At 38.1% G+C, this 25,954-nt stretch overlaps 1 protein-coding gene across 1 annotated transcript in view; it reads right to left on the reverse strand.

Moving 5' to 3' along the window:
- LOC132137517 (SEC14-like protein 1) overlaps nt 1-25,502 on the reverse strand; it is a 96,920-nt gene extending 71,418 nt beyond the window's left edge. Inside the window, exons 1-2 of the mRNA XM_059547549.1 lie at nt 25,227-25,502; nt 23,847-23,936 (exon numbers count right to left, since the gene is read on the reverse strand). Coding sequence (XP_059403532.1) covers nt 23,847-23,909 — 63 coding nt within the window. The 5' untranslated portion in view covers nt 23,910-23,936; nt 25,227-25,502. The remainder of the gene's footprint in view (nt 1-23,846; nt 23,937-25,226) is intronic.
- Between the last annotated feature and the right edge of the window lie 452 nt (nt 25,503-25,954).

The following is a 25,954-nucleotide window of genomic DNA, read 5'->3' on the forward strand; positions in this document are numbered from 1 at the left end:
TGTGTTCCGAAGATAAATGGAGGTCTTACGGGTTTGGAAAGACATGAGGGTGAGTCATTAATGACATAATTGTAATTTTTCGATGAACTAACCCTTTAAAACAAGATCTGATTAATGTGAATCTTATCCTTAGTGTCCTCCACTAGATGTCACCCTTATTTACCTTGCACTAGTGTTGTCACGGTACCAAAATTTCAGTATCCGGTACCAATACCAGTGAAAATCAGTTCTCGGTATGAATTTCGATAAAAAGCAAAACACAAAAACAATCCAATTAAAATGTTGACTATACTTTCATTTAATCCAAACTGTGTACATATTTAAAATTAAAGGACTTTTGAATTTCCCATTTCAAGCTGATCCGTTTAGCTGCACATCCTCCCTCTCTTCTCTATGACAACCACTTCTCTTTAACACACGTCTCATTCGCTGTGGTTAAATGGTGCTTGTATTCAGCATTATTTTAGTAATTTCCACAGGTTTCGCGCTTACACCAAAAGCATGGGGACCACCACTGATCTATATTAGTGGAGCACACAAGCCGCACTCAGTCTTAAACAGCTTGTGAGCCGCAAACAGTAAAATAAGTTCAAATACATACAAAATTATGTAAAATGCCCGCCTTGACGAATATCCAGTTAAACACACTTTTTTTTTTTTTTGAAAAAAATGTAACACCTATTGATAACAAAACAACCTGGTCAACTTGACCTACACCTGCAACTCAACATACATATGTCCACAATAGGGCTGTCACTTTTCGTTCTAAAATCGATTGCACAATTGATCGGACCAACCAAAAAGAGTTTCGAAAATGAAAGTAGGGAATCGATTTTAACCAAATATGTACACTATTAATTTTAAAAGAATTAAACAATTAAAAAATAGATGTAACAAAACTCACACACAAGCAGAAAAAGAAAAAGAACTCCGAAATGCAAATTTTACGCACCTATAAGACCCAGTGACGTCAAAAGCGACCTCTTACAGGATGTGCTGAGTTATGAAAAGGAGCCACCATTGCCAGCTGACAACGACCCGCTTTTGTGGTGGAAGATTGGCAGTAATACCCCCACCTTGCGCAGCTGGCAATGAAGTACCTGAGTGTCGCTGGGAGCATTTTCTCAACAGCTGGACATATAAAAAACGCTCTGCTCTGGACCCCAAAAATGCTGATTGACTTGAGCAGCTTTTACTAAACAGAGCCGTTGTTAAATAGCTGTGCAAATCCACGTTCATTATCAGCGTTTATTTGCGCAGCTAGTCAGGTAACACCAGCTCCGTGTAGTAACAGCTGCTCTATGTGAAATCACGCACCTGATGGAATTTACCGCTGATTAGAGAACCGGCTTCACTGACGAGATGCGCATAAAGATCGGCCGATTGTGATCGGCGCAGCCCTACACACAAGGCCTGTTCTCAACTTCAAGTAATTTAAAGTTTCATTTTTTTGAACAGTTGTTTGAAATGGATTGAATCATTATTTAAAATATTGGAGATTTTTGAATTACCTAAATCATAAATGCAGCCGGGTTGAAGCCTGCAGTGATGTTTTTCTTATGGCAGCCGTCCCTTCTGCATATATATTATTATTATTAGAGAATGTTGTACTCCTGTTGCTGTTCGTTATTCTGCACGAAACCTCATGCAAATAAATAAGAAATATTGCTGCCTTGTGCGTTTCCAGTGCTCTCTTTATGTTCGTCCATTATTTAGCATTGAAAAAGGAAACGTCTTTTTTTTTCTTTTTTTTTTTTAGACAAGGAAAATCGATTTTACAATCGATTCAATGAACACGTATGTCTTAAAAATCGAAAATTATTTTTTCACAAAAGTGACAGCCCTAGTCCACAAAAACAAAGCCAGGCATCTAGATAGGGGCAAAGTGTGGACATCAGGCTGCATTCTCATTGACAGCAGCATTCTGGAACAGCCATGACAAACTGTAAATAATGGGGCTATTTTGCATCAGAGTAACAATAATGACCATTGTCTAAGGCTCATCATGGGGCTTCAAAACATGCTGACATCTCCCACTCAGAGGACAATCTCTCACACAAACCATTCCACAACAGTAAAAAAAAAAAAAAAAAAAAAAAAGCAACTAAACACCAAACAACACAATGTTTTCCATTCCATTTCTTCTTAAAGGCAAAAATTTAAAAGCAAATTTATGGGACTAAGGTTATTATGGGATCAAACATGTATATATGGGACGAATTTAGTTTCAATATTATTCATAAATCCCCAATAATCCATGAATTTGACAAATGTTGCAAATCTTACAAATTACAAAAAAATAATACTACACACTAGGCCTGTGCAATTAATCAAAATAGCTTAGATTTCGATTTTGGCCTCCAACGATTATGAAAATACAATAATCGAGATAAAATGTATCCCATTCGGCCCCCTTTTGCAGCACTGCACTCTTTCCTCTATAATAGCCCAATTTCCTGTCCAATTCAGTATAATCATGTAATGTGACTTTTGCAAAATGGGACATGGTTGATTTATCAAAGTATATTTATTCATGTTTTTACAGGGTATATGCAAGAATCATGGAGTTAAATTTAATACATTTTAAGACTCTTTTTAAGACTCTTTACATAAATTTTAAGACCTCATCGCCACTCCACAAGTTTTAACCGTTACATCGGTGACACTTTAACTTATTTACTTTGCAGTCAGGTCTACTGACTGCCTGCGGGTGTCGCTGTTGGACAGTGTTTTCTCTACTTCCTGTTGGCCTTCTGTAGCAAATTGTAGCTCTGTGTAGCTGTTTTTATTTTTTTCTCTAGAATCTTTATCTTACTATCACTCTCTGTTTTTTAAAGTGGTAAAATATAACTTAATTCACACCATATTTCTGATATTATCGATCAATCTTATCAGATTAACTTTGATCGTTCACTTTTATTTTATTTACGTGAGTGCAGTACACCTGCAAAGCGTTAGCACTCGTTAGCTTGTCATTAGCGTTTTCATTCGAACCTATCGCTGTTTTCTTTTCTCCTCTCCCTCGCTCCAGTTTTTCACAAGTTCATCAAACAACCGCAGTAAGAATTTTCATCAAGCACGGTGAGTAATGGCTTCTCCTATCATTGTTTCTTGCACCTCTTGCCACATGTACAGTTTATCTATCTCTGTCGCTGATGAGGGATTCACATGTGATAAATGCAGGGAAATAGTTAGGCTGACAGAGAAGATTTCAGAATTAGAGACACGCATCCAAACTTTAATTGAGGACAGTAAGAATGTTAGGGCTCTAGATACGGCTTTGGATGCGTCTAGCTCAGGGATTCCTGTACATTGTTCGGTTCCGGAAACAGAGCCCCAGCAGCAGGGCAACTGGGTGACGGTGAGGCAGCGTAGTCGTGGGTCAAAACACCGCTCTTCTGTTCCGATCAAAACATTAAACAGGTTCTCCCCACTCAGTGATGCACCCACTGAGAAAGCTGATGAAAGTGCTCTAGTTATTGGTGATTCTATTGTACGGAACGTGAATATAGAGACACCAGCCACCATAGTCAAATGTTTACCGGGAGCCAGAGCGCCTGACATCTTGGCAAATTTAAAAGTGCTGGCTAATGCTAAACGTAAATACAGTAAGATTGTTATTCATGCCGGCGCTAATGATGTTCGACTTCGCCAGTCGGAGATCACTAAAAATAACATTAAAGAGGTGTGTGAACTTGCAAGCACGATGTCAGACACTGTAATATGCTCTGGTCCCCTCCCTGCTTACCGTGGTGATGAGATGCATAGCAGATTGTCATCACTCAATGGCTGGATGTCTAAGTGGTGCCCACAGAATAACATAGGTTTCATAGACAATTGGACGAGCTTTTGGGGCAGACCTGACCTGTTTAAAAGAGATGGTCTTCATCCCTCCTGGGGTGGCGCCACTCTTCTCTCTAGAAATATGACAAATAGTCTTAGTGTTTATACTTGACTAACTGGGGCCCAGGTCAGGAAGCAGACAGACTGGCTAAACCGACCGTCTGCTAGCTGCCTCCCGTCACAGAGGTCAGTTAATTCTCAGCACATAGAGACTTTTTCACCTAGATATCACACTATAGAGACTGTGTCTGTTCCCCGAACTAGAAAATAAAAAAAACGTCCAAACCAAGTTAAGATTAACAATTTAATTGAGGTTCAACAAATAAAAAACAGAAGCAATATGGATAAACAAATGATAAAGCTTGGCTTATTGAATATCAGATCCCTTTCTACGAAAACACTTTTTGTAAATAATATGATCACTGATCATAATATAGATGTACTCTGTTTGACAGAAACCTGGCTAAAACCTGATGATTACATTATTTTAAATGAGTCCACCCCCCAAGATTACTGTTATAAACATGAGCCACGTCTAAAAGGCAAAGGTGGAGGTGTTGCTTCAATTTATAACAACGTTTTCAGGATTTCTCAGAGGGCAGGCTTCAAGTATAACTCGTTTGAAGTAATGGTACTTCATATAACATTATCCAAAGAAACAAATGTTAATGATAAATCCCCTGTTATGTTTGTACTGGCTACTGTATACAGGCCACCAGGGCACCATACAGACTTTATTAAAGAGTTTGGTGATTTTACATCCGAGTTAGTTCTGGCTGCAGATAAAGTTTTAATAGTTGGTGATTTTAATATCCATGTTGATAATGAAAACGATGCATTGGGATCAGCATTTATAGACATTCTGAACTCTATTGGTGTTAGACAACACGTTTCAGGACCTACTCATTGTCGAAATCATACTCTAGATTTAATACTGTCACATGGAATTGATGTTGATGGTGTTGAAATTATTCAGCCAAGTGATAATATCTCAGATCATTATTTAGTTCTTTGCAAAATTCATATAGCCAAAATTGTAAATTCTACTTCTTGTTACAAGTATGGAAGAACCATCACTTCTAACACAAAAGACTGCTTTTTAAGTTATCTTCCTGATGTATCCAAATTCCTTAGCATATCCAAAACCTCAGAACAACTTGATGATGTAACAGAAACTATGGACTCTCTCTTTTCTAGCACTTTAAATAAAGTTGCTCCTTTACGCTTAAGGAAGGTTAAGGAAAACAGTTTGACACCATGGTATGATGAGCATACTCGCACCCTAAAGAGAGCAGGCCGAAAAATGGAGCGCAGCTGGAGGAAAACAAAACTAGAGGTATTTCGTATTGCTTGGCGGAAAAGTAACATATCCTACAGAAAAGCATTAAAAACTGCTAGATCCGATTACTTTTCTTCTCTTTTAGAAGAAAACAAACATAACCCCAGGTATTTATTCAATACAGTGGCTAAATTAACGAAAAATAAAGCCTCAACAAGTGTTGACATTTCCCAACACCACAGCAGTAATGACTTTATGAACTACTTTACTTCTAAAATCGATACTATTAGAGATAAAATTGCAACCATTCAGCCGTCAGCTACAGTATCACATCAGACAGTGCACTATAGACCCCCTGAGGAACAGTTCCACTCATTCTCTACCATAGGAGAGGAAGAATTGTATAAACTTGTTAAATCATCTAAACCAACAACATGTATGTTAGACCCTATACCATCTAAGCTCCTGAAAGAGGTGCTTCCAAAAGTCATAGATCCTCTTCTGACTATTATTAATTCCTCATTGTCATTAGGACATGTCCCCAAAACCTTCAAACTGGCTGTTATTAAGCCTCTCATCAAAAAAACCACAACTTGACCCCAAAGAACTAGTTAATTATAGACCAATCTCGAATCTCCCTTTTCTGTCCAAGATACTAGAAAAGGTGGTATCCACACAATTATATTCCTTCTTAGAGAAAAATGGTATATGTGAGGATTTCCAGTCAGGATTTAGACCGTATCATAGTACTGAGACTGCTCTTCTTAGAGTTACAAATGATCTGCTCTTATCATCTGATCGTGGGTGTATCTCTCTATTAGTTTTATTGGATCTTAGTGCTGCGTTTGACACAATTGACCACAACATTCTTTTGCATAGACTTGAATACTTTGTTGGCATCAGTGGAAGTGCATTAGCATGGTTTAAATCGTACTTATATGACCGCCATCAGTTCGTAGCAGTGAATGAAGATGTATCCTATCGGTCACAAGTGCAGTATGGAGTACCTCAAGGCTCAGTACTAGGGCCGCTACTCTTCACGCTTTATATGTTACCCTTGGGAGATATCATCAGGAAACATGGTGTTAGCTTTCACTGTTATGCTAATGATACTCAGCTCTATATTTCTTCGCAGCCCGGTGAAACACACCAATTTGAAAAACTAATGAATTGCATAGTCGATATAAAAAACTGGATGACGAGTAATTTCTTACTGCTAAATTCTGAAAAAACAGAGGTGTTAATTAAAGGACCTAAAAACTCTGCTTGTAATAACCTGGAACACTGTCTAAGACTTGATGGTTGCTCTGTCAATTCTTCATCATCAGTTAGGAACCTAGGTGTGCTACTTGATCTTTCCTTAGAAAGCCACGTTTCTAGCATTTGTAAAACTGCATTTTTCCATCTCAAAAATATATCTAAATTACGGCCTATGCTCTCAATGTCAAATGCAGAAATGTTAATCCATGCATTTATGACCTCAAGGTTAGATTATTGTAATGCTTTATTGGGTGGTTGTTCTGCACGCTTAGTAAACAAACTACAGCTAGTCCAAAATGCAGCAGCAAGAGTTCTTACTAAAACCAGGAAGTATGACCATATTAGCCCGGTCCTGTCAACACTGCACTGGCTCCCTATCAAGCATCGCATAGATTTTAAAATATTGCTTATTACTTATAAAGCCCTGAATGGTTTAGCACCTCAGTATTTGAATGAGCTCCTTTTACATTATAATCCTCTACGTCCGCTACGTTCTCAAAACTCAGGCAATTTGATAATACCTAGAATATCAAAATCAACTGCAGGCGGCAGATCCTTTTCCTATTTGGCGCCCAAACTCTGGAATAACCTACCTAACATTGTTCGGGAGGCAGACACACTCTTGCAGTTTAAATCTAGATTAAAGACCCATCTCTTTAACCTGGCATACACATAACATACTAATATGCTTTTATTATCCAAATCCGTTAAAGGATTTTTAGGCTGCATTAATTAGGTAAACCGGAACCGGAAACACTTCCCATAACAACCTATGTACTTGCTACATCATTAGAAGAATGGCATCTACGCTAATATTTGTCTGTTTCTCTCTTGTGCCGAGGTCACCGTGGCCACCAGATCCAGTCTGTGTCCAGATCAGAGGGTCACTGCAGTCACCCGGATCCAGTACGTATCCAGACCAGATGGTGGATCAGCACCTAGAAAGGACCTCTACATCCCTGAAAGACAGCGGAGACCAGGACAACTAGAGCCTCAGATACAGATCCCCTGTAAAGACCTTGTCTCAGAGGAGCACCAGGACAAGACCACAGGAAACAGATGATTCTTCTGCACAATCTGACTTTGCTGCAGTCTGGAATTGAACTACTGGTTTCGTCTGGTCAGAGGAGAACTGGCCCCCCAACTGAGCCTGGTTTCTCCCAAGGTTTTTTTCTCCATTCTGTCACCGATGGAGTTTCGGTTCCTTGCCGCTGTCGCCTCTGGCTTGCTTAGTTGGGGACACTTCATCTACAGCGATATCGTTGACTTGATTGCAAATAAATGCACAGACACTATTTAACTGAACAGAGATGACATAACTGAATCCAATGATGAACTGCCTTTAACTCATTTTTGCATTATTGACACTGTTTTCCTAATGAATGTTGTTCAGTTGCTTTGACGCAATGTATTTTGTTTAAAGCGCTATATAAATAAAGGTGACATTGACTTTATATTGATTGTAAGATGGCACAACTAAACACTTATTTTGTGATAACTCCTTATCAATACAACATAATTCAAAGAGAGGAACGAAGCACAAGAGAATTGAGAGACTAACCAATGCAACCCAAGAAACAAGAATTAGACCAATAAACGAAACAACTGACAAAACTTATTTGGGAGGGAGGGGGATAAAGCTCTCCGAGCTAAAGGGCAATGACTTCATAAACAGTATTTTCAAAAGGTGTATTTGTTACATCAACTCTTATAACTGTCTGCAAACTAGGGATGTCAATGTTTAATCAATGATCGATTAATTGTCGATAAGAGATGCAATCAATTAAAGCTATGATGGTCGGTTAACCTACATAATGTTGGGCTGCGTGCGGCTCATGCTCAAAACACGTGTGAGTGGCTGTGAGTCATGGTGACGGTATATAAATGCATAATTATTCATTCATAATGTAAATTTTTATTTATATATATATATATATATATATATATATATATATATATATAGAGAGAGAGAGAGAGAGAGAGAGAGAGAGAAATCTTTCAATTTGTTGTTTCTAAAACACCATAAATCAGCTAAGTTTAAATTGGATATAAATGTTTTAAATGCAAGCAATGAAATTGAGGGAGAGGATTGTCCTCCGGATGATCGATCCATCACTGGGTCTAGATAAGAATTGAAGTCACCTATAATAAGGAAATTTGCTTAAACTTTTTTTTCAAGTGACATACAAAATGATGTATGAAATATTTCTGGGGCATAGCCAGAAGCTAAAAGCATCTTAGTATTATTACTTTTAACAAAAGCGAACACACATCTTCCATTAATCAGATTCTCTGTATAGTCTATTGATATCTGTAATTTCCTACATACTAAAATTAGGACTCCCTTTGTTTTAGTGTCAGCACATGAGTGCGCTTACCAACTTGAATTATCTGTTCTGAAAACGATGGGCATCTACAGATTTTAAACACGGCTCTTTTAATTAATGCTATGAAACAGATTTACAGTGTTAAAATTCCAAGCATCTTGTGCACTTAATAGGAGAATTCAGCCTGCGTACATTCCAACTAATAATATAGAGCCCCGCCATTCAGAGCGAGAGAATAAAGTGCATTATACAGAATGGGATTTTGAAAGTGTATCTCCATGCGACCAAACATTATGATATCTAACATCTTAAGTGAACGAACAATTGTGCTGACAGTTACAACTATTTACACCGGCCGCCAGGTCATATATAGTGCCCCCGAGGCTTGAAGAAGAAAAATCACATGCCGAGACTCTTTTTATACAGCGATGCAATTACAGTAGGTAGACATCCAAAACACCCCTTTTACAGCCATACGTACCGACGCCGAAGCGTCTGTAAAGTGCATTTGCAGCTTTTGACCGCTGAGAGGCGCTTTAACAACAAGTTATCAAACAAGCGCATTAAAGCACATTTTCGCAAACAGATGTCAGTTTTGCCTCGCTGATGTGTTACATTTGATGGCTTCAGTCATGGAAAATGAAAGAAAAACACTATAGTTCAAATATTTAAAATATTTAATATATTTAATATGTAATATTCTCAGATGAAAGTTTGGTACTTATGAAGTTATGTGCATTTCATAGAACGAATTCAAGCAGGATTAAATGTCAAGCCTGTTCCTGAGCCTGTGCTTATATTTTCTCTTAGTTACATAGTATTAAACCATATTTTAGATTGGACGCATTTAAAAGGTGTGCAGTATTATTTATATTATACAAATTATGTGTTATATCATTCAAAAGAAACTGTGGTTTACTTTGCATCGGAGCACTAAAAGTGGTAGCCTATTTTAGGGGGGTAGGCTACATGGATTAATATGCAAAATGTCAATATTTTATTATGCCTATATTTTAATTCATATTTTAAAATTCCTTTAATAAAACAACATGTACTTTTTTTATTCGTTACCTGGCCTTTAAACTGATTAAGAAATTGTTGCATGTTTAAACATGAAGCACTGTATAATTTCGTTCACATTATTTATGCCTAATTAGCCTAAAACAAGAAATGAATAAATTAAACCTGCAACATTTAGCTAAATCTTTGAGACTCAAAAGAATTGATGGATTTATAAAACGTCCTCACAATTAAACTCAAGTTCTCTCATTATAATCAACAAAATGCACACGATGTAAAAAAGAACTTTATTAATTGACAACTTCAGTGATTTTAACCTGTTAGCCAGCACAAAGATGCCCTCATCCTGAACACCTTTCAACTTGCACGTGTCAGTGTTTATGAATAGATTAAATGAAAAGGGAAAAATTTAATCTTGACAAACTATGTATCATTATAAAGATCTAAGCCTCAAGCATCGACGACAGATCGCGGTTTTTCAATGGAAAGCTTATAAAGACTTTATTTGCTACATTTGTGTAAGCAGTACTCATCAAAACATGAACATGAACAAACGCTGTACATACCAGTACAACTTATAGCGATCGCCTTTTTTCTTTGATTGTTTTATTTTTCAACAGTTTTTATATATGTGAGTGTGTTTTATGTTGAATGTGAATGTAACCGCATGATTACCATCTGTTTGAGTGCAAATCAGCCCAAATCAGCTCGCTATTACTGTATGATCATGGCTATCAAAGTGAACGCGTCTATATGAATAGAGAGAGTGGATTATTTACTTTGTGTTATTACCATCTGTATAAGTGGCCATCAGCACATCAGCACTTATTTGCTTCATAATTCATTGTAAATGCTGCATTTCTATTCTGCAAATCTCATGATTTTCTGTAATTGGCAAACAAAGTTAAATCTTTTTTTATTTTTCTTATTCTTATTTTTCTTACTCCAATTATTCTTATTGTATTTTTCTGTTCAAATATATCACTTATATGATGTCTAAGTTTCTGTCTAGTGTTTTATAATTGAAAAAAAGATATGCAGTGGTATGCTTACTGACTAAATAGTTTGTAGAAACTTTGTAGAGCCAAATAAAGAGACCAAAGAACCAGCCAGAAGGAGCAAGCTGAAGAGGCCGAAGTCAAACGAAGCAGAGGCATGGCCCAATTTGGACTTGGTCATGATCAAGACCCTAGAGGGATCACTGCGTGGAGGGGCCGAGACTAAGCTTAACCTGATTGGAGTCATAATATACCAGACCTGTAAAGACAGGTTTGGCAAAATTGTCCCCAAACAGAGGACAGCCAGAAGAGAGAAGGGAAGGAAGGAAAGGGAAATCCTCCAACTTGTGCAAAGGCGTCGGCAACTCCGTAAGAACTGGAGGAAGGCAACCCATGCAGAGAGAGAGGGTCTGAAAGTCCTGTGGGAGGAAGTCCGGAAAAGGCTAGCCGGGCTTCGCAGAGCTGAACGCATCCACAAGCGCAGCCAGCGGAAGCAGAAAGAGCGTGCCAATTTGTTCAAGGATCCCTTCAAGCATGCCAGACAGCTACTGGAGGAAAAGAAGAGCGGCAAGCTTGAAACCACCAGGGAGAAATTGGAACAGCATGTCACTAGAGCTGCTATGGTATCTGATGAGAACTGCCTGGAAAAGGCAAATCATTCCATCGGAGTGGCAAAGAGCGGTAGCAGTCTTCATCCCTAAGGAAACGAACTCCGAAGACATTAGCCAATTCCGAAACATTGCACTACTGAATGTAGAAGGAAAGATCTTCTTCTCAGTACTAGCCAGGAGGATGACCAACTATCTGATCGAGAACGGCTATGTTGTCACCAACTGCCAGAAGACAGGAGTTCCAGGTTTCCCAGGATGTGTAGAGCACTCCACTATGATCTGGGACCAGATCCAAAAGGCCAAGCGGGAGAAGACCGACCTGTATGTCATCTGGCCCGACCTTGCCAATGCGTACAGATCAGTCCCGCATCAGCTGGTCAACTATGCCATGGAATTTTTCCACATGCCCACCTCCGTCAAGAACTTGGTAGCTCAGTACTTTAGCAACTTGCAGATGTGTTTCTCCCTCCAGGACTTCACCACCGGGTGGCAGCTGCTCGAAGTAGGAATCGCGATGGGGTGTACTATATCTCCAATACTGTTTGTAGCAGCCTTTGAGATAATCCTCATCGGGGCAAGGCAAATGGTTGGGGGGACCAAACTCCCAACTGGTAAGAGGCTTCCTCCACTGAGGAGTTACATGGATGATGTCACCAGCCTCCTTCAGACAGCAGCATGCACATCAAGACTGCTGAAGAGGATGGACGAATTAATATCATGGGCAAGAATGAAGATCAAGCCCTCCAAGTCCCGGAGCTTGTCCCTCAGAAGAGGAGTCAGCAATGACAATACCATCTTCGTCATTGGAGGGAAAAAATCCCACTCCTATCAGAGCAACACATCAAAAGTCTGGGGAGGCAGTACACTGCAGACCTATCTGACAAACAGATGGGGAAAACAGTCATGAAGCAGCTCTCTGACGGACTGGCAAGGATCGATCAAAGCCAACTCCCTGGGAAGTATAAGGTCTGGTGCTACCAGTTTAGACTCTACAGGAGGGTAATGTGGCCCCTGAAAATAAGTGAGATTCCCTCATCAACCGTAAGTAAGATGGATGGAAAAGCCAACTCATTCATCCGAAAGTGGTTGGGGTTGCCACGGTGCCTATCTGAAACCGGTCTCTTTGGAAAAAACATGCTGCAGCTGCCACTACAGTCCATACAGTTGGGCTACATGCAAGAAAAAACCAGGTTGGTTCTCGAGCTGAGGGAGTCCACAGACGAGTCAGTAAGGAACGCAAATGTCAAGGTTCCTACCGGCCGCAAGTGGAATGCCCAAACCGAGGTCGATCAAGCTTTCGGTCGGCTACAACACCGGGAGATCATGGGCAGAGTTCAGACAGGAAGAGCAGGGCTAGGATGGGGAGAGACACCATGCTTTTGGTCCAAGGCCAATCGCAAGCAAAGGAAGGAGATGGTGGTAGCAGAGGTGACGAGGATGGAGGAAGATCGCTACAAAATCAAGGCCGTGTCGCAGGGTCGACAAGGAAGCTGGACAACCTGGGAGGGAATCATGAACCGGAACATCAGTTGGTCAGACGTGTGGAAGATCCCACAGGCAAAACTTAGCTTCCTCATTCGTTCAACCTACGACACGCTTCCCTGCCCTCGGAACCTCCACCAGTGGTTTGGGAATGAAGAATCCTGTGTACTCTGCAATGCCCCCAACGCAAGTCTCCAGAACATCTTGTCAGACTGTAAGATTGCTCTCTCACAGGGACGCTACAGATGGCGCCACGATCAGGTCCTGAGAAAGCTAGCCGAAGTACTGGAGGAGTGTCGACAGGGTAGCAAACAACCACCATCAGCAGAGGACCCCACCATCTTTGTGTCGGAAGGAGGGGTAAGGAGAAGCACCAGATCAAGAGAAACAGCAAGGCCCTTCTCCCCCAACCAGGAGTGGAACATGAGGGTTGACCTGGACAGGCAGCTCCAGTTCCCCACGGAGATAACCACCACATCTCTCCGGCCAGACATAGTGGTGTGGTCAACCAAGGCAAGATCGATACACCTCATTGAGCTCACTGTACCACTGGAGGAGGGAAACGAGTCCGCCTTCGAACGGAAGAAGGCCAGGTACTCAGAACTTGCTGCTGAGTGCCGGGAGGCTGGCTGGAAGACGACCATCTACCCAGTGGAGGTCGGATGCCGAGGTTTCCTTGGGTTGTCAACCATACGCCTCTTGAGGGAAGCAGGAGTGACCGGAGGGAGGCTAAGGAGGGCAACAAAGGATCTGGCAGAGGAGGCAGAGAAAGGTAGCTTTTGGCTCTGGCTGAGGAGGAAAGATAGGTGTTGGGGGAAGAACACCTAACCCCAGACAACAGCTGCAGGGAGAACAGCGATCAGCTGCAGGGGGTGACAGGGAGACGTCCCTGTCACTGCTCCGCCACCAGGAGACGTTCCAGAAATAAAGGAGCGAAACGTTGGTGAATGGTGGTTTCTGGCTTATGACCCTGCAGCTGACCCATGGGCACTGGAGGAGGTGCGACAGGCAGCAATGCCCAGCAGGTGGTAACATCTTCCTGTGCAATTACTACTACTACTATGATCACGGCTATCAAAGTGAACGCGTCTATATGAATAGAGAGAGTGGATTATTTACTTTGTGTTATTACCATCTGTATAAGTGGCCATCAGCACATCAGCACTTATTTGCATCATAATTCATTGTAAATGCAGCATTTCTAGTAATCTCATGATTTTCCGTAATTGGCAAACAAAGTTAAATCTTTTTTTATTTTTCTTATTCTTATTTTTCTTACTCCAATTATTCTTATTGTATTTTTCTGGTGTTCAAATAAATCACATATATAATGTCTAAGTTTCTGTCTAGTGTTTTATAATTGAAAAAAAAACTATGCAGTGGTATGCTTACTGACTAAATAGTTTGTAGAAGCCTTCAATACTATAGGGAAATATATTTTTGTATATTTGGGGGGTGGGGGGTCTAGACATAGTCTCATAAAAAATATTTGCAGGAGTCTCATTTTTCATGATATCTTATTCAGATTTGAAATAGAAACTCATGAGACATGTGGCTTTCAACCCATAACATTTCCTAGATTGCTCCAGGACTCATTTCATGTATTTTTATATGAAATATAAAAAAAATTTAAGTGAGGTAAAAAAATTTCAAGGCACTTCAGTGTCTATAACTTTTAATATTTTTGAGCATTATCAAATCTGGTTGATAAAAAGTAAAGCCCAAAGGGTCTTCTTTCAAAAAGACAACAAAATTATGTTTGTAACACACTGAAGTAGGAAACTGTTACAATTATAAGTTAGGTAGAGCACTTTCAGCTGCGAGTCCCATAATGGGGGGTGCTGGTTAACAGGTTAAAGGGAGCCTTCTTTACTTGCTTTTAGTGCTGGGTGATAGCATATGGCCTAAAAAAACTATAACTGAGACAAGATGATAAAAAAACTGTAATGTTATTACCTTAATGCTGAAAATACCATTATTTTATTTTATTTTTTTATTTTATTTTGTTAATACTAGCCCATCATGCATCTCACCATCCACTCGGTTGTTAAGAGCTGTTCAGATTAAAACTGAAAGGTCCGCAGTAAGTCATATTTTTCTAGTCTATATTTCCATCTCGTTACGCCGCTGGTTAAGGTTTTTTTTTCTTATATAACTTATTTGTAAATAGAGCAGTCACTGTCTGTGTCTACACTGGACGCGAGAGTTGTCATCTGTGCCCCACTGCGCTAAAAGTGTGTCTAAACTTGATGACATCACACTACAGTGTCAAATCATCTGAACGCAGTGTCAGAACATTTCGTCATAAACAGAACGAGCATCAGTTGACTGATGGGGATCGTGTCCAGTGTATCCATCACTGTGTTCTGTTGTCTTTTGTCGGATCACGCCACTTGTGTCCAGTGTAGACCTGGTGTGTGTTTTTTAATGGGTTATGTTACAGCCCTGCTAGTTTTTAATGGTTTTTATTAAATATCTGTATTGACTGCATGGTCATATCATCGTATTATTTACTGCCATGTGACCTACAAAAGTAAAGCTTGGCGAGCAACGAGCATTTCTGAAGGTTGCTTTTGGCGGATATGCTGTGCTTGTGCTGCCGCAGTCGTCTTTATTTCATCAGGTGAAACATCTCTCTCACTCGGGAGCAGAGTCTGTGAAGAGCAACAACTTCCCCTCCGTGCACACTGATACCAGAAACACCGCTCCGCCTTCACTCCGTGGATAAAGTATTTCAGTATGTTTGAAATGTTATGTTCATAACGTAGCCTATAAAAAAAATACAATAATAAAAAAAAAAAAATAACAGGAGAGTTTCAAAGTGGCTTAGGCTATTGTGTGTAAACTTTTTTCCCTATCACATGCCAAACTAATAACAATGTAAGCATTAAATCTTTAATTATCTGCTTTTTTTGCTGTGCAAATCTTATTTGTGAGGAAAATAACAGTACATTTTTGTCAGTTATCTTATCTTAACAGATCAATGAATTTCTTCAAGATTTCAAGATTTTCAAAAGTCAGCACTGTAAGATTACATTTGTTTGAATGCATTATTGCTAAAGCGATTGCGCGTGAATGTCCTTTATCGGTTTAAATCATGCTTTAACCAGAAAATAATCAGTAAAAGAAACAGACAAACTCCTTAGCCTTTAACACCCCGTTCAACTCTTGCAGTCATTATAACCTGATCAAGCCATAGCTAAATATGTTTAACATGAATTCTTGCTGAATATGCAGTTATATTACGGGCTGTTGGCATGAATTGGAGCGAGTGAAAACCATGACGCTCAGACTCTTAAAGGGATAGTTCACCCAAATAGCAAAATTATGTCATTAAAAACTTACCCTCATGTTGTTCCAAACCCGTAAGACCTCCGTTTATCTTTGGAAACAGTTTAAGATATTTTAGATTTAGTCAAAGAGCTCTCAGTCCCTCCATTGAAGCTGTGTGAACGGTATACTGTCCATGTCCAGAAAGGTAAGAAAAACATCAAAGCAATGTGACATCAGAGGGTCAGTTAGAATTTTTTGAAGCATCGAAAATAAATTTTGGTCCAAAAATAGCAAAAACTACGACTTTATTCAGCATTGTCTTCTCTTCTGTGTCTGTTGTGAGAGAGAGTTCAAAACAAAGCAGTTTGTGATATCCGGTTCGCGAACGAATCATTCGATGTAACCGGATCTTTTTGAACCAGTTCACCAAATCGAACTGAATCGTTTTAAACGATTCGCGTCTCCAATACGCATTAATCCACAAATGACTTAAGCTGTTAACTTTTTTAATGTGGCTGACACTCCCTCTGAGTTCAAACAAACCAATATCCCAGAGTAATTCATGTACTCAAACAGTACACCGACTGAACTGCTGTGAAGAAAGAACTGAAGATGAACAGGAGCTGAGCCAGATAACGAACAACAGACTGACTCTGTTGTTGTGCAAGATTTGTACTGCACTTTGTATTCTTATTTGTTTTATCTTCATTACAAATCTTGTTTGGTTTTATTGTGGATAATTGCATGTAAAAAATAATTTACGTTGTAATGCACATGCAACTGTGAATTAATATTTATATTCAAGTGTTTGTGCAAAAATTATTAATGCGCATTAATGACAGGGCGCATTAATATTCAACATTCAACAATCTGTAAATGTTGCATTTCTCTTGTCGGAGAGAGCCAGCACTGTGAATTTCATCTTGCATTAATTAAAATGTCTAATTTTTCACAATTATTAGGCTACTTCTGCATGTGCTTTGTGGCAAACTTAATGCACGTGCTTGAGCGCAGAATATATTAAGACTTTATGTAAATGTAATATAAACCTCTGATTAGTTGAATATAACAAATGAACTAGAACTAGAAAAATCTTACGTGGGGGGCAGACCATTTTTTAGTCTATAACCAAAACAACAGTCTTATATAAACCTGTTCAGCAAGTTGGAAACCCTCATAAGACACTGTCCATATGAAAGAGCAAGAGATTCACGCCTTTATCTCGACCCCCACAAGACATACAAAACTACAACCAAAAAACCCAACCCCCTCCAGCTGAACTGAATTCGATGTGTTTTTTGGCTGTGAGGAATTATGTGTTTTCATGTTACTGATTTGAACCATGCCTGTACTCAGCAGCACTACTCTTTGTATTCATTATTTTCTCGCAGCCCATGTTATTATTTCCCAAAGCCCATAATGATAATAAATTATCAATTGATAATGAATCATTATTTTACGAAAATCATTGTTATTTGTGATAGTAGATGTTTGCAGAAGGCTTTAAGACCAAGCGGAATCCTCTGCAGCTGCTCTGCCTCACAGCCCATGGGACTCTGCTAACTGACCCAGCTTCACCGTCAGCGGTTTGACTTTACTGAATCAGATTGAGGCGAATACAACTTATTGATCACAAGACCAACATTTAGCAAGCAGGAAAACATTCATTCTACCTGAAGGAAGATGTATTTCATTGAGCTTATGCTGTTAAATAGAGAGTTAAAAGAGAGAGAGAGAGAGAGAGAGAGAGAACATCCAAACACCAGAAACATTATGCATTTTATGAATGGTGAAATTTTATGAAAAGTATGCATTTTATTTATTCACATGCTGTATGGTTGAAATGATACTTTAGTTCTCAACTTTAAGTTCCATTGTTTAAAAAATGCTTTATTGGCTAACGTTTCATAAACCTTCAGTTGTTATGCTCTAAAATCCAATGCCATTTGTAATTTCACAGTATTTTCACCTCCTAAATCACTAACCTTTAAAGTCACAATTCTATAATGGTCAAATTTAATCAGGCCGATGGTATTTTTTAATGACATTTTATTATTTATTTATTTGTGTTTGAATAATTGTAGCCTACATAAATAGGTGAAGCAAAACAAATATTTGGATCGTCCCTTATTTTCTTAAACAATAAACACTTATTTTTTACAAGAATAAACATGATAACATATTACTAATTCATAGAAATAATTTAAGCAGTTAAAACCTATTTTTAAACTTGAATTTAAATTAAACTAACTTTAAAATCTCAAGTAGTTTATAAATTAAAAAGGATAAAATGTCACCGTGCATGTTAAATAGCCTAAATGAACTTGTGTTAACAATATAATTAGAACTAACAATATAATTAGATGTTTTTAAATTAACAATTCCTGTATAAAATGGGACAGCAACCTTTATCAAACATTTTTAAATCATCCACAGTGGAGGATCGCGGGAGGCTGATCTGCGCCAGAGCGTGTGAAGTGAATATGCTGCACAAAGTCATTTTCAGATGCAATGAAGAAAAAAAAACCTGGATAGCCTAGATTAGGCCCATGCAGGCTCTGCTCTGAAGTATATAATAATTATAATTACTGTTAACCCAGAGTAACAAATTTTAATGGATTAATTGCCTATTTTCAGTTGCTGCATGTTTTCTTTATTTTATTTTTTTTAAACACGCTAAAAAACAAAGTTTGTGAGAGGAAAAAATATATGAGTCGTGTATAGGTTGTATTTTAACGGATTAATCACCTATTTTTGTTTGCTGCATGTTTTTTTTTATTATTATTATTAAGCCTGCCCTTTGAGAAATCCTGAAAACATTGTTATAAATTGAAGCAACACCTCCCCCTTTGCCTTTTGGATGTGGCTCATGATCATAATATTAATCTTGGTAGACTCATTTACAATAATGTAATCATCAGCCAGGTTTTAGCCAGGTTTCTGTCAAACAGGGCACATCTAGAGTATGATCAGTGATCAAATGATTTACAAAAAGTGGTTTCGTAGAAAGGGACCTGATATTCAATAAGCCAAGCTTTATCATTTGTTTATCCGTATTACATCTGTTTTTTATTCGTTGAACATCAATTAAGTTTTTTGTATTTTCTAGTTTGGGGAACAGACACAGTCTCTATAGTGTGATATCTAGGTAAAATGGTCTCTATGTGCCAAGTATTAACTGATTTCGGTTGCGTGAGGTGGCCAGCGGACAGTTGGTTAAGCCAGTCTGTCTGCTTCCTGACCCGGGCCCCCATTAGTCAAGTATAAACTATAAGACTATGTGCCATATTTCTAGAGAGAAGAGCGGAACCACCCCTGGAGGTGTCTTTTCAACAGGTCAGGTCTGCCTCAAAGGCTCTTCCAATTGTCTATAAAGCCTATGTTATTCTGCGGGCACCACTTAGACATCCAGCCATTGAGTGATGACAGTCTGCTATGCATCTCATCACCACGGTAAGCAGGGAGGGGACCAGAGCATATTACAGTGTCTGACATCTTACTTACAAGTTCACACACCTCTTTCATGTTATGTTTAGTGATCTCTGACTGGGGAAGTCAAACATCATTAGCGCCGGCATGAATAACAATCTTACTGTACTTATGTTTAGCATTAGCCAGGATTTTTAAATTTGCCTAGATGTCAGGCGCTCTGGCTCATGGTAAACATTTGACTATGGTGGCTGGTTTCTCTATATTCACGTTCCGTACAATAGAATCACCAATAACTAGAGCACTTTCATCAGGTTTCTCAGTGGGTGCATCACTGAGTGGGGAAAACCTGTTTAATGTTTGGTTGGAACAGAAGAGCGTTGTTTTGACCCGCGACTATGCCGCCTCACTAGGGCTGAAACGATTCCTCGAGTAAATTCCTCTGCCTCGAAGCCTCTTTTAATTTATTTTAAATCTCACGTCAGGTTCTTTCGCAATAATTTTTTTAATGTGACACAACGCGTTTACGTCACCCACAAAGCAGAAGGAGACACAAGCGCTGAGTCCGAAATTGCATACTGCAAGGAGTCAGCAGTGTTTTGATTTGAGAGTGCGGGCAAACGTAAAGAGAACGTCCTGGTGTGTGTCCATTGCAAGATAGAGCTGACATACCACAACTAGGACCCTACGATTTCCGCGATGCAGAAAACGCGGAGGGAAACGGGGAATCCAGTCATAAAAACTAAACATTCCCAGTTTAACGCGGAATGGCACAGAATTTGCCAAATTTTGAATGAATTAATCAAAAATAGGTCATTGCACTTACATCAAATCACGATATGGACTAATATCTGTAAATATTAAGCCGGAACAGTCTATTTAAATATGAATCCTGCATGTTCTGCCTGTCTCTGCTAATGAATGGAGCAGAAACGCGTCTTCATTCATTAAACACACGAAAGCGGTTTAGTACCAAAAAGTTAAGTTCAATAATTTTAAAAGTTAAGTTTCAATAATTAAAAGATAAATTAAATTAATGTTTTATGTGTTTAATGTTTAATGTGCATCTCAGAAAATGCTTTATTTAAAACCCCAACTGAATGGCACTTAAATGCACTTAATTCATGTCAACTTTATTGTCATTGTTCACAGTACAAGTACAGACAGAGAAAAAATGGGTAATAATAAAATGTTTATTTTTGATTTATGCTTGCATTCTATGCATTTAAAAAATAAAAATATTTTTTTTTCTACAAAAGAAAACTTAGTTGTTCATTTTAAGAGACCCAGGAGTCTTATTTTCTCTTGCATAACTAATATTGCACTTTAATTAAGCAAAAACACATTTTATCCGATTACTCGATTAATCGATGGAATTTTTGCTAGAATACTCGATTACTAAAATATTCGATAGCTACAGCCCTACGCCTCACTGTCACCCAGTTGCCCTGCTGCAGGGGCTCTGTCGCCGGAATAGCAGGAGAAGCCATTACTCACACCGTGCTTGATGAAATATTCTTACAGTTGTTTGATGAACTTGTGAAAAACCAGAGAGAGAGAGTAGCGAGAGAGAGTAGGAGAAAAGAAAAAAGCAATAGGCATGAATGGAAACACTAATGACAAGCTAACGAGTGCTAACGCGATGCAGGTGCACTGCACTCACGGATTTAAAATAAAAGAGAATGATCAAATTAATCAGATATGATTGATAGATAATATCAGAAATATGATGGGAATTAAGTCATATTTTATCATTTTATCTCTGTGTTAAACATGGTGTCACGTGCATGTGAATATGAATATGCATGGAAATTAAATGCAGATGAGGTTATGCATAGTAAAACAAGGTGTTGTAAGCTCCATATATGGTTATTGCGGGGAGGAAACAAGGTGGAGATGCAAGTACACACAATCTTCCAGACGGATTTATAAAGAAATTTTTGCGTAGGTTCTGGCTTTTGTGCCTACGTACACTTTTAGGATTAAATCTACGGAGAGTCTTATTAATGAGACCCCTGGACTGTTTGCCAGTGGTCCAAAGTCCTCTTTTCAGATGAGATCAAGTTTTACATTTTATTTGGAAACCAAGATCCAAGAGTCTAAAGGGGTGGAGAAGCTCATAGCCCAAGCTGCTTGAAGTCCAGTATTAAGTTTCCACAGTCTGTGATGATTTGTGGTGCAATGTCATCTGCTGGTGTTTGTCCATTGTGTTTTGTTGAAAACCAAAGTCACTGCACCCATTTACCTGTTGAATTACCTAAATAAATGAACTTTTCCACAACATTCTAATTTGAGATGCACCTGTATATACATTATATAATATTCATATATATGAAATATTCACACTAATAAAAATTATGTATAGATGTTTAGAATGCTGTAAAAAAAAAAATTGCACACAAGGTTTTTCTTTTTTCTTGCTCCCTGTGTTTAGTGGCCTATTTATCACACCACAGACATGTCCATGAGCAAGATCGCCTAATTCACAAATCCCTCAAGCACCCACAGCTATTTTAGACAGCAGTAATGTGCGCATGAGCAGAAAGCACACAGCTGCATTTGGGTGTCATCTCAAGGTCTTCAGAATAAAGATGTGAATTAAACCCATATTATTGGGGAGCAGAACCAAACCGGAGCTGGAATGTTGGAAATATCAAATGGTATCAGGACCTAGTAGCAATACTGTGATTAAAACCAGAACTGTTTTTATCCATACTTTCAAGTATTGAAGAAAATAAAATTATTTAAAATAAACATGTATACACACACACACACACACATACATACATACACACATACACACATATATATATATATATATATATATATATATATATAGATACACACACACACACACACACATATACACATATATATATTTATAAAATTAATCTAGTGTATTCTGAGATCGCCTTCTTGGAGTCAACAGTTTAATTACCTACATTTACACACCAAAAGCAAAATGAATAAGCTATAGGATATGCAAACTCATGTCCATACAATATAAAGAGCTGCCATTCTGGATAAAAGAAGAACAGGAGAAACAAGAGTAACTCATTTCAGTAATAACCTTTAAAAAAAAAAAATACGGATGTCACTAAATCAGCAGCGTAGATGGACATGTGAAGCTCAAATTTTATATGCTGGTAAAAAATGCAACATTCATTGCAGAAAAAAAAACATTTGCCAAGTAAATGTTCTTATTTAATGGGAGTAACTACATAAGAATCCGTTGTTTCTATTCAAATACTTAACACTAAATATTTGAATTTGGTGAGAAAGGACCTTTGCTGCCTCCATAGATTTTTGGAACATAGCAACAGCCTAATTGAAAAATCTATTATATTTAGATTTTTGCAGATTAATTTATTCAACTTTTGATAAGAAAGAATTGTCTAATAAAGCTAAAAAAACAACTTAGCTCTCTGCTCTTTCTGTTTTTCAGACAACAAATTATCAACAAGCTCATTGCTGCCATCAGAGCAATTAAGCAGGCGAAGAAACACTCCACTAAGCTGCTCTGACACGTTTTGCTGCTAAACTAAAGATAACAATACTGTTAACTGGTTACTAAATGTGGAAAACTCTGAAAGTGGGGTATTAACCAACAGCATGAAAGGCTGTTATTTCAAAGTGTAATGGAAGCTGGCACTGTCCACTGGCACTTCCGGTGCTTGATTGTGCCTCGTGTATTTATTTAGTAACATATTTTATCTCTCATAAGTCTCGTCTCTAACTTTTAGCTCCGCGTAACCCATGTCATAAAAAAAAATATGTTTTTTTGTTTGGGATCTTTTATAAAAAATATATTAATGATAATTCTTTCTAAATGTTTTGTATATAGCTTTGACTACAAACAGAAACAGACTCGACTGAATAACAGGCTATGTTAACTCTATATTTCTGTGTACAAATTTTCAATCCTGATAAATTAATTAATTATGATAAATTTATCACTTATTATTGTAAAACATTGATGCTTTTGGATTTTAATATTTAACAAAGCATGCAAACAAATGGCCGCTTTTATCATGTTAGTTTTGTGTTCGCACTAGTTTCAGTGACTTATTTCTTATTAGTTTTCTGATAACTTCTCTTTGTTGGTGAAATTTTGTTGCACGACGTTGTTCCTAAGAGGCGCGTGAAGGGCGGGGTTTTAGTGAAGCACAGCATAGCTTCTGGCCCGAAGTTGGAACGCTATTAGCCCCGCCCGGACCATTTAAAGCACTGGCTCGCACTGGCCCAACAGTGGAAAAGCGGCTAATGTATTATTATTGTGTGGCCACAATAATAAAATGCTATTGAGTCTGCGGTTCACACTTACTGCCATGACCAGTTCAAAAGGATGTTTGTACACCCTCACTGGGGACTGATACTTCTGCACCATGGTGGAGCCTACAATGGCGCTGGCAACCTAAAAAGAAAAAAGCCAGAAAAAGCAAATCAAACATTCCATCTTATGTAATAAACCCTGCAGATTTGGCCTGATTTCCCAGAATCAGTAATATTATATAACACGTGTAAACAAGCACAGTATATGGAAATACATCAATTTCTATAAGCGAATACTTACATTTGAGCAAAGAATGCAAGAACATTAATATTTAAAGAGCAAATGTCTAGTGGCATGTTGGAAGGAAACAAATTTTAGAAATGTCCTGTTCAGGCAATTTTATGTTGATTTTGTTGCCTGATAATACACACAGATGTCAGAATAAGAAAATACTTGTAAAAAAATCTTGTCTCTCCCAGTAAAAAACCAAGTTAAATGTTATAACTGCAAACCTACCTTCCCAAAGCCAACACAAACAGACTTGTGATTTGTTATTTCTATGGCATGTACTATGTGGATATCTTATTGGGAATGCAAGAAATACTTCCCTGAATCAAGGTACATCGTCTTTTACAGATTACAAAGGATTACAAGGGAGTACAACTGGTAATTCATGAAGAAGAAAAAACCCACACTACCCAATGATGAACTAAAGCAGCTATATTAACGTTACTGTCAATAATATCATATACCATAAAAACACAATGATCTAGTACAATAACTGCTGCTCTCGCTAAAAAAAATCAATCAATAAATAAAGCCCATTCATTTGAATTACACTGACGTTAAACTGGATGAAACTATATATACTAGCATGTTTTGGGTGTGATCTGTGAAAAACAAAATGACAGCGACATATAATAATCATAACTCAACCTGCGTTGTCTAAACCGAGAAACAATTTATCATTACAGCATGCCAGTCATAAAACTGTTTCTCAGAATAGACTGCTTGTTTCTCCACATTTAAAACTTTTATGTTATAACGTCTCAGCTCTGTAGTTAATGAAATTAGCCGGTTAGCACACCCAATACCGTCTCTTAACGTCCCTCACTTTAAACTCAAACACAAAACTACTTTGATTTATTCATTTAAAAATGTATTTAATACCTTTATAATTTAATATATCGTTATTAAAAAAGGCACATGCATTCATTAACGATTATTATGAGAGACGGCTAACGTGCTAACTGTTAGCTAACAGTTAGCAAACAGAATTAGCGAGTTTAGCGTTGATCTGCCGGTTGAAAAAAATATAACGTTATTAAATTTTTCAAACAATATCTAATTCCATACAGATTTTGTAGAAGTGATTGAAACGGCTTGTTTTTTTTTTTTGTCAACGTAACGTTAATTTGTAAATGTACTTACTGAAACAAAATATGAGGAACTGAAAACAGATAATTCGTAGAAGAATATAAAACAGTAGGTTTAGTTGTTCGGATTTGTGGGTTCTGAAATATCCATGACTGAGGTGATCTCTCTGAATCAAAACCCAGCAGTGATTCCGATTAAACCAAGTCCGGTATCACGTCCGCTGCTGCTCAATCTGCCCCATCATACACTGACTGGCCGCAGTCAGTGAAGAGAAAAACACTGCTCCGCCTCCTTGTCTCAGTATTTTTCCAAACGGTCTAGTTTTCTGTCACGTTAGTTGTCATCGCCACCACGCGGCTGTCCGAAAAACAAAAACCACAAGAAAATTAACTTCCGCAATCCATGTATCATTCGTTCTTTCGTTTTTCTTATTGAAACCAAAAATGGAAAAATAAAAAAACGACTTGTTTTTTTTTATCTGTTTCCAAAACCAAAATAAAAAAACGGATAAAGCTTCGTTTTCCGGTTTTCAAATATGTGCTAATATCAAAAAAAAAAAAAAAAAAACAGATAACAAGCGTGTCTCTTTCACTTTAGTGTTTTCATCTGATGCCAGTTAGTGACGGTCGTTCTTGAACGATTCGGTCATTTTAAACGAATCTTTAATGTGACTCGAGAAGAACGAGTCGTCTCGTGGAGTGATTCGTTCAGACGCGCATGCGCAACATTCTATAGTTTCTGCACAGGAATTAGTCTAGTTCACCTGTTTCAGTCAATGCAGT

The sequence above is a fragment of the Carassius carassius genome, unplaced genomic scaffold (assembly GCF_963082965.1).
Source record: "Carassius carassius unplaced genomic scaffold, fCarCar2.1 SCAFFOLD_62, whole genome shotgun sequence".
Taxonomy (NCBI): Eukaryota; Metazoa; Chordata; class Actinopteri; order Cypriniformes; family Cyprinidae; genus Carassius; species Carassius carassius.